Below are 10,667 nucleotides of genomic sequence, written 5' to 3' on the forward strand. Positions count from 1 at the left end.
CTTCCGTTTGGCCGCATACGCCGTCAGCGTGGCAGCAGAGGTTGAAAACACCTAAGAAATAAGATAAATTGTTATTTTCATAGCCCTTTTACACACAATGAAACACATAAACATAGAACCACAAAAGACCTGCAACATACCTGAGTGGTGAATACATTGCGATCTGTCTGTCTAGTGGATTGAGGAATTTCCCTGCGAATCCTGTTGACTGTGCCGAGGATGGTGGTTTTCCGTCTAAGAAGTTTTTGTGCCAGTGAAAGCGATGTAAAAAAATTGTCCGTGGTAACATTTCTGCCCTTGTCTAGGAATGGTTCCATCAGCCTCATTACTACATTTTCAGAAAGTCTCTCCCCAGTGGGATGACTGGGGTCCTTGCCAAGATATGGGAAGACATTGCAAATGTACTTGGATTTTAGGTCGCAAGCCACCCAAAACTTGATCCCAAACTTGTCAGGTTTACTTGCAATATACTGCAGGAAACAGCACCGAGTCTTTGATGGGAAAAGCTGTTCATCAATGGTGATATGTAGACCAGGGTTGTAGCACGTGATGCAGTTGGTGACAAATGATCCCCACACACTGGAAATTGCAGCAAACTTGTCAGTCTTTGCTCGATCACAGCGGGTGGACTTGTCATCAAAGCGTAGGTGTTGCATGATGTTTTGGAAGCGGTTTCGTGCCATAATTCCAATTATCTGTGGGTTTCCCAGGTTTGCTGACCAGCAGTCATTTACAGATGGAAGCCTGCAAACCCCCCGCAAGATCACAATTGCAATAAATGCCATTAGTTCAGGGAGGTCCATGAACCAATGAACATGCTCCGTTTGCTGTGCATGTTGAATAGTCCATTCTTGAATGCTACGAAGCATGTCAAGAGTGACGAAACACAGGAAGCTCTGAAGGCGACTCGAGATACTTCTCCTGGCCTTAGCCGTTGGCTCTCCATCTGCAGCGTACGCTTCTATTGGGGTGAAAGGGAGACAGGTCCCCACATGTTCTTCACGCCACACTGTGCCATCTTTCGCTGTCTCAGTCCCCAAACAAGGTCTCTTTTTCGGTGGAGAAGCAGTCTCCTCATCTGCAGTGTGAACAAATTCAAATTGTGAGCAAAATGGGAAGGTCAAACAAAATCACAAATGCATGCATAGATACTAATTATAATTCCAGTATCTCCTCCTCTGTATCAGAATAATGTCTGAAATATCTTACTTACTAACTACATCCACTTACTTGTTTGAAATGAAAAAGGAAATAACATGAAATGAAACTAACCGGAAGACTGATCAGACAGCTCTGAGTCCAAATCCGGCTGAACTGCTAGGTCTTCTCCATCCGAGTCACAAGGGTCGACTTCCGTCAGGATCATTTCCAAGGCCTGCTGAGTGGTGAGTCTTCTGTGGCACAAAAACTTCTTAGACGGAAAACCACCATCCTCGGCACAGTCAACAGGATTCGCAGGGAAATTCCTCAATCCACTAGACAGACAGATCGCAATGTATTCACCACTCAGGTATGTTGCAGGTCTTTTGTGGTTCTATGTTTATGTGTTTCATTGTGTGTAAAAGGGCTATGAAAATAACAATTTATCTTATTTCTTAGGTGTTTTCAACCTCTGCTGCCACGCTGACGGCGTATGCGGCCAAACGGAAGAAGACAGTCTATATTCTTAGCAGCATGCACAGCGTGGTTCAGACTGATAACACCACCAAAAGGAAGCCAAACACTGTCACCCTTTACAACAAAACAAAGTGTGGCGTGGATGTGATGGACCAGATGGTTCGGGAGTACACTGTCCGCAAAGGAACACGGCGCTGGCCAGTCGCCGTGTTTTATAACATGATTGACATGGCAGCACTGAATGCACATGTGCTGTATCAAGCATGCACCGGGACGAAGGAAAGACGGGTGGACTTCCTGGTGGCGCTTGCAACAGAGTTGGCTCACTCTCATGTAGCTGCGAAGAAGGCAAGAAAAGATCAGTTGCTTCGGGCAGAACCCTCCACACCTAGCCCTGGAAAAAGAGCCACGTGTCAGGTCAAACACAAATGCAAGGAAAATCAGGCCACTGTGCGATGTGTTCACTGCAAAAGATACACATGTGGTAAATGCAGACTACAGGTACCATGGCAGTGCCGGGATTGTGAGTGATTGCTGACAATGTTGAATTATTTGTAAATATGTGTACAAATGGTTGGTTTTTTGTACTGTTTTTATCAATAAATGTCAGCAACAAAGGACATACACCCATGTGTGTTGATTTCTCCCCAAGATGGCAAACTGAAACACTCCACTCCCCCACCCCCACTCCCCTCCCTCCAGAATTCCTACTTAACAGCCTAATATACATATGAATGACTAGCCAATTTAGCTTCCACTTCCACCATTTGACTGCTCTCCGGGTTTTATAGGTAGAAAGGTAGAAGCCTGGGGATGCTAGTGTGTTAAATCCTTCAGATTTAAAGTCTCATTAAAGTCATTTAAAGTCATTTACTGAAATTGCTCTACTACTGTGGGTGTAGTGTAGCAATAATGTCAGTATAAGTAGGAAATGTTTATACTAAAGTCATTATCTTGTTTTTAATTGTCTTTTAGTTTGACATGGAGTATAATTTTATATGCCTTAAATGAGCCTACAAAGCAATCTTTCTGTAATCAGATGGTACAATCCTGGTTCTATTTTGGGACCATGATAACACAAAAGCTAAAGAGAGTTACTGCAATTCAAAAAAGAGAGTACCAAAAAGAAAAGAAAAAAGAGGATTAAGTTGTGGCTGCTATATGAGCTTAGCACCTCACACTCTTGTCACAAAAACTTTTTTTTTTTGCTTGCTTTGCCATTCACTTGTGATTAGATGTGGTCTCAGAAGGCTGAAATGCAGACAAAATATTATGCCAAAATGTGCACTAAAGATCACGATGTGCCACTGATCTGCATAAATACAAACTCAGCTGTACTACTTTGCTAGATCTCAAATAGGCTTATTTGGCGGTAGTTGAGCACTTTGGGCCAGAGATCAATGACTGACTTTGTAGCTGTCTCATTAGACTTGAAGTGTTGTGCCCTGGATGAAGAGAGGGGCTTAGCTATCAATTGATCAACACCTGACGGTGTTTGCTGTATTAGATGTTGAAGATGGCATGTGTTCTCTGCGATACGTAGTATTTAAATAAAACAGCTCAGTGACAAAATAATTTTCATTTTGATTACCTATACATCTGTAAGAAGAAGTAGGGGCCTTCTGAACATTCGAACCCTGGAGCACAGACACCTCCTTCTTACCTTCTTACACTTGTCAAAACTAAAACAGGCAACCCCAAAGCCCAAAGGCTCTAGTGACAGCAAATGAGGGGATTTGTTTTGTTCTAGTTTTTAACAACATACATAAGGCCAAATTTCTTAAGCAGGGCAAATTACAGTCATATTGCAAGTTTTGTGAGCGAGCTTCTAACAGAGTACAAATTGCTGAACACAGATAAAGATAAAGGTAGTTTGTCTGACTAATGAGTGACAGACTCTACAACAACAATATTGCTGGTCACATATTATCTACTGAAGATGTTGTTACGAACTTGCATGCCCATATGTTTGTTTGTGCAGGTGTTGTGTCTTTTTATGTTAATTTAGCTGTGCCAGGGCCCTGCTCCGATTGGTGCGTGGATACACCGCCCCGATGTGACTGGTTCCAGCTGGAGGACCCACCCATTAAAAGGAGGCTGGAGTGCTACAGCGGGAGAGGTCCTCGCGTTTCTCCTCATGACCCAGCAGTATTCCTGTGGCAGCCGCTGGCTGCAGTGCGCTTAAAAGTTGTGGAAGTGGAGTGGGTAGGGGTGAGCTGCCGTTTCTTTTGATCACCCGTTTTCTCCTGTTTTGAGTTAGTTAAGGAGGTCAGACTCTGTCTTTATTTTTGACTTTGTTTTGGTAAGGTCAGGGGTGCGGGATTTGTGTAGATTTGTTTTGTTTATTGTTTTGGCTTTGGCTCACCCTGAAGTGTTGACACTCCCGTTTTGGTTCCTTTATTTCACATTGTAAATAAATCACCTTGTATCTACCGGATTTGTTTCTTGCGGCTGCTTGGGTCTTGGGGGGGGAAGCGAGGGCCTCACTCATGTTATGGCCTGGCCCTAGACGGGTTGTAACAATGTGGATTTAAAAAAACAACTCACATGCTCCAGAAAAAGCATGTCAGTTCAGATTAAGTAAAGACAACTAAGTAGAAATCAAGATGATCTGATATAGGGGAAACGCCTTAAATAGGAACAGAAATTGATGGGGACAGGGGTCTTGGGTAAGCTGTTCTCTGGAGAATTCTGACAGTTATGGTGGAGTTCAAGATTTATTCAGTAAAGCACTGCTTTATTACAACCAAACGTGACAGTGATATACTTTTTTAATATGGATCTATCCCTGCATAGTAATGTGAGTAAAACCTAGAAATCCCAAACCACTGTAAACCACTCAGCTTCCTGGGAAAAGTAACTTTACTGTATGCACCATATCCATCCCTTGTATGTATTCTGTACTAAGGAGGTTAGCAGAAATTTGCATGGCTCAACTCTAAACATCTGGGGTGATGACAGATCAGAGCCAACGCTCTGGCACTGTTCTCAAAGCTCTGAGCAATCCACCTGTGCCAATTATACACTTCTCTTTGTTCTGATAATAAATCTATCAGACATTCCAAATAAATTAATGCACATCAGGTGCAAAAATAGACATGCACCATTAAATAATGGCCCAATTTGAAGTATATTGCAAATTTTAAAAATGAGCGTTCCAACTGCAAAATGTTTTTTTTTTCAGGAAAATTTCAAATACATACACAACACTGCCAGACAAAAAAATCCCCAACTGAGCGAATTAACAAAAAATAAATAAATGTTGCCAAGTCTGTCAGTCAAAATTGATGAAAAAACACAAACACAAAGCTGCTAATATCAATGAAGTTGTGTGTCTTTTGGAGCTATAAATGGTTCTGAATCCTCTGACGTGTCTGAAACTACGTGAGTTCAGGCGGTGCACTGAAATCATGCACAGCTTTATTAGATAAGTACTAGCTGACTCTTACAATCACCAGTTAATAATCTAACAAGCTTACACTCTCACTCCTCTGATCATTTATGCTGCCTCTACATATACTGCATTGGCTTTGCTGCTGGTAGTGTTGCTACCTCCCTCACCTCCAGTCCCACTGTTATATTACCATATACTTGAGAGATTGCATCTTTTCCTTGTGCATTATGTATAGTCCACATCTCAGTGATATGTACCCTCTGGGTTCTCCTCTGTATACTCCTTGTAGCTTTAATGCGTTCCAACAGAATCTCATATCTGCTTGAAATCATTTATGGAGCACCATCATGCAGAGTTTTATATTTGAATATGGACATTAGTATGGACATTACAGTAGTTCAGAGGATTGAACTCTAACCTTAGAGCAGGAGATCAATCAGTATGTATTTGATGGTTAGCTGAGGTTTTTCTATGAAGTTGAGTTGTTCTTTTCATGTCTGTGGGTATCCAGATATGCTGTTTGTTTTCCACAGCCTAAAAGGAATTCCAGTGAATTAGTATATACTGTAGGTACGATCCCCAGTTAAAGGTGTGCTCTTCTGTAATTCAAATGGTATTCTGGTCCTCTTTGACCCAGAATAGAGAGATACATTTTCATTAGCATAAAGTCCAACACATCATGCCCTAATCTTTCAATGTTACTCTGACATTTACCACTTACCATAGCTGCAATGGGAAAGGGCACGGTTTAACTCCTGGCTTAAAAAAAGTTTATAAATAACAGCATCGGCTACAGAGCTGATATCTGCACGTTACTCTATCTTTCAAACTGCCACATCTGCTGCACCAACTGATGAGTTAATGAGGGGCACACATGTCCTGTCCTATTTCCTGCAATCAGCTCACTCAGACATTTTGACAGGAGGCAATTATGGACAAAAAACACTGAGCAGGCTGCAAAATTGCTTAGACACACACACACACAGATATATCTATTTGGCGGGTCAAAACTGCATCAGGGATAAGGCTTGGTGCACCTGACTGGCACACACTTGTGAAGACTTTGGACCACTTAAACCCCAACCTCAGTCACTTCTACACACAAAGTTGCCACTATAGCCTTTAAATTATTGCTGACCATGAACAGATTTTCATGTGTTTTAAATACAAATGGTTAAAACCTACACAAAAACTAAAAAATCAAAAAACCCACACGACTGTTGGTGTGATTTGGTGCTGTATAAATAAAATTGAATTGAATTGAATTGAACTAGACTTTGCAGTGAATATTTAAAATGATATCCCCTGATGTACAGAAAACAGGAAAATACACTCAACAAAAATATAAACGCAACACCTTTGTTACTGCTCCCATTCCCCATGGGATGGACGTAGAGACCTAAAATTCATTCCAGATACACAATATAACCATCCCTCCCAAACAGTGGTCACAAATCAGTCCAAATGTGTGGTAGTGGGCACAGCTGCTATATTGAGATAATCCATCCCACCTCACAGGTGTGCCACATCAGGATGCTGATCTGACATCATGAGTAGTGCACAGGTGTACCTCAGACTGCCCACAACAAAAGGCCACCCTGGATTGTGCAGTTTTTTGCGCTATTGGGGGTCTGGGGACCCAGAACCGGTCAGTATCTGGTGTGACCACCATTTGCCTCATGCAGTGCAACACATCGTCGCATGGAGTCTATCAGATTGTCAATTGTGGCCTGTGGAATGTTGGTCCACTCCACTTCAATGGCTGTGCGAGGTTGTTGGATATTCGTGGGAACTGGTACACGCTGTCGTATACGCCGGTCAAGCACATCCCGAACATGCTCAATGGGTGACATGTCCGGTGAGTATGCTGGCCATGCAAGAACTGGGACATTCTCAGCTGCCATCTGCCCTGAACAATGTGAACCATGATTCATCCGTGAAGCGCACACCTCTCCAACGTGCCAGACGCCATCGAATGTGAGCATTTGCCCACACAAGTCTGTTACGGCGACGAGCTGGAGTCAGGTCAAGACCCCGATGAGGACGACGGGCATGCAGTTGAGCGTCCCTGAGACGGTTTCTGACAGTTTGTGCAGAAATTGTTTGGTTGTGCAAACCAATTGTTCCAGCAGCTGTCTGGGTGGCTGGTCTCAGACGATCTTGGAGGTGAACCTGCTGGATGTGGAGGTCCTGGGCTGGTGTGGTTACACGAGGTCTGCGGTTGTGAGGCCGGTTGGATGTGCTGCCATATTCTCTGAAACGCCTGTGGAGACGGCTTATGGTTGAGAAATGAACATTCAATGCACGGGCGACAGATCTGGTTGACATTCCTGCTGTCAGCATGCCAATTGCACGCTCCCTCATTGCTTGTGGCATCTGTGGCATTTTGCTGTGAGACAAAACTGCACATTCCAGGGTGGCCTTTTGTTGTGGGCAGTCTGAGGTACACCTGTGCACTACTCATGATGTCAGATCAGCATCCTGATGTGGCACACCTGTGAGGTGGGATGGATTATCTCAATATAGCAGATGTGCCCACTACCACACATTTGGACTGATTTGTGACCACTGTTTGGGAGGGATGGTTATATTGTGTATCTGGAATGAATTTTAGGTCTCTACGTCCATCCCATGGGGAATGGGAGCAGTAGCAAAGGTGTTGCGTTTATATTTTTGTTGAGTGTATGTGTGGTATATAGTGTGATATGTGAACTTCCACGGTGCTGAGATTACTTGCCAGGCATCCAACTTGTGTTGAGGTTGGAGTCATTAAAATTGTCTGCCTGTGCATCTCCATCTTACTGTGATTGAGTGATAAGGCAGTCACAAATGATGCAGGGTGGTCATATATCAACTAAATACTTTAAACCCCTCCTCCACACCCCTGCATCCTCAAGGTGATATTGACTAGAAGCTTGATAGGAAAGGGCAGGGGGAAAATGTCTACACTTAGCATGCTAGCATCATACTTCAAAATAGTCTCATATGTGCCACTTTTGTCTTTCTGGTTAGACTAAGACTATTAAAATGATATTTGGAGTGTGGCATGTTTTATTTTTTTCCTCAGAGAAGTTTCCATTACATGCACAAAGAAAATCTTTTGGTATTGTGGCAATAATCAGATAGAGTTTATAATTACAATGTTTGGTAATAAATGCATAAGTCAGTTTTAAATAAAGGGCTTAAGAAGCCCCAGAGTAATTCACAGATGTCTTGCTTCTGACAAGAAGCTGATTTAAACATGTAAACTGTCTCCTAATCTGCCCTTCCACCTTAGGCAATCTGTCATGATTGACAGTGTGTCTTCAGTGGTAACAACACAAACATTCAATCTCACTGCTGAGGCCCCACAAGGCATTTAATTTCCTTCCAATGAGACAGCTAGGGAGTAAACCCTGTGATTACAGGTATAGCACTGGTTAAAGTTCAGCTTGGCAGGATACTGCTCTCGGGTGATTCAACCACATTAAAATCCCGGACACTCAAGATGATTTGCATGCATTGTCAGCCCTTTTAAAACATCACACTAAGCACTTGAACAGCTTGCTTCTGCTGGGGCCAAGGGGCCTCACATCTCCCTGTTGCCAAAGATTTGCACACTCACAACCCTAAACATGCTGTTGGTGGTGGTGAGGTTACTTATCTGAGTAGAATGACTATGGTGGTAATTCTTTCTGCTTTATCACATTAGATAGCTTCATTGGGCATTATTTAAAAGCTGCAATACTTTATATAACATGTCAGTTAAAGGCTCTACTCAATTAACCTTCAATAGATAGATAGATAGATAGATAAAGAGAGAGTGAGAGACATAAAAATGAAATAATTGTTTATTAAGCAAACTTAGGGAGGATCAAAACATAGAGCAATTAATATATCATTGCTCATAGTAGGCTGTTCTTTTTGATAGACCTTACTCCTCCTCACTATACAGACTGTTGCTCCCTTAAATGGTTATTTGAGAAGGATTCTCCATTTTTTGTGGTAAACAAATGACTGTAACGCTGTTACGTTCAAGCTTTATAAATGTTTATAATACTGTGACTTATCCCTAAGAGCTTTGCGGAATTTTACAAATGGATGGACTTCTTTTTCTTCATCTTCTAGATGATATTCTGCATGGGATTATTTATACAGTAAAAACTGTTTTTGAATATGATGTATAGCTGGGATGAATGTATTGATATCTGACAGAAATATTATCTGATTTGTCCCCAAAAAACAATTACTGATAAAGCTGTATACGGCTGTATTTAATCATTTGTCTAAATGCCCTAAAACATGTGCAAACAAAAAATGAAAAATGCTCTTTTTTGTGTGCACAATTCAACTGTTTTGAAGGATTTCAGATATTTTGAAAATATGAACTGTCACCTGAATGAAATATTTTTGACAGGCTTTTAGGAAATTTGGTAATTTCCTAAAAGCCTTGTACCACGTGTTTTCACTAACAATGAATATCTATTGTGCCAGTCAGATTATTTTTCTGACTGCTATTATTGATCAAAGTCAATACTTTTCAAAAAAAAATGTATTTATTTTTTTTTATTAATATTTTTTGTTCCTAAAGCAACATCAGCACAGGTTGTTATTCCCTCAGATTCAGGTGTTATTGTATTACACTGTATTGAATGACTATAAAAAATGTTTGTAGCTAAGGCTGAATTAAAGATCTAATGCCTACTTTTGCTTCACTGTTCAGTATGAATTTTAGTTGCAACCATGTTGTTAACAAAGTGTAGCCATCATTACGTACCACATGAGGTTCATGACTTAATCCATGGCTGCTTGTAGATTCCAGTCTAGAAGTTCCAGTCTAGTGGGGCAGAAAAACTTGAGAGTTTACTCACATCATTTTTAATGGAAGAATAATTCAAAAAAGATACATATATAAAAAGTAACCATTTTTATAAAAGGTGCCGCCATGTTTACTGCTGTACAATTATTTCATTTATTTCTATTTAGAATATTTAGAACTGTTCACTTCTTTTTTTAAGTGAGCAAAGACAAAAATTCAGCAGGTGATCAAATAATTATTTTCCCCCACTGAAGCATACTACATCATCTGTCAATGATGTGGGCATGTCTGGCAGCCAGTGGAACCAGGTCACTAATGTTTATTGATGATTTGACTGCTAAAGGAGTAGAGGATGAATTCTGAAGTGTACAGGGGTATACTCTCTACTCAGATGCACCCAACCACTGCAAAACTGATTGGACAGCAATTCATGGTGCAAATAGATAATGCCCCAGCAAGATATTCTTCAATGGCCAAGTAAATCACCTCATATCAAACCCAGCAGAGCACAATTTTCTTCAGTTTCTGAAGACCAAACTGAGGCATAGACCCACAAACAAGGAGTAACTACAGGTGGCTGTAGTAAAGGTCTGGTAGTATATCACACAACATTTAGTGATATCCATGTGTTTCAGATTGTCTGCAACAAATTTTCATTTAATTATTAATAAAGCCTGCACAATCATGTTTTGATTGTTTCATTTAAAAACCACTGTGGTTACATCCAGAGGCATAACTACAAAACAAGAGTCATTGTCCCAGAAAACAAAACACCCCCCCCCCACACACACACACAAAACTCATGGGCCTAACATGGGTCTGTTGGTTGTTTCTACAAGAAGGCCACAATAACTCAGC

The 10,667-nt window shown here is 41.3% G+C and overlaps 1 protein-coding gene across 1 annotated transcript; it reads left to right on the forward strand.

Annotated features, from left to right (window-relative positions):
- Positions 1-1,432: 1,432 nt before the first annotated feature.
- Positions 1,433-3,849, forward strand: LOC308392106 (uncharacterized protein; the record flags this gene model as incomplete). The annotated part of the gene is made up of 3 exons (XM_080874975.1): positions 1,433-1,510; positions 1,600-2,029; positions 3,626-3,849. Exons 2-3 carry the CDS (start codon positions 1,675-1,677, stop codon positions 3,847-3,849), a joined length of 579 nt encoding a protein of 192 aa, XP_080731101.1. The 5' UTR covers positions 1,433-1,510; positions 1,600-1,674.
- Between the last annotated feature and the right edge of the window lie 6,818 nt (positions 3,850-10,667).

The sequence above is a fragment of the Rhamphochromis sp. 'chilingali' genome, assembly GCF_963969265.1.
Source record: "Rhamphochromis sp. 'chilingali' genome assembly, chromosome: 2".
Lineage (NCBI taxonomy): Eukaryota > Metazoa > Chordata > Actinopteri > Cichliformes > Cichlidae > Rhamphochromis > Rhamphochromis sp. 'chilingali'.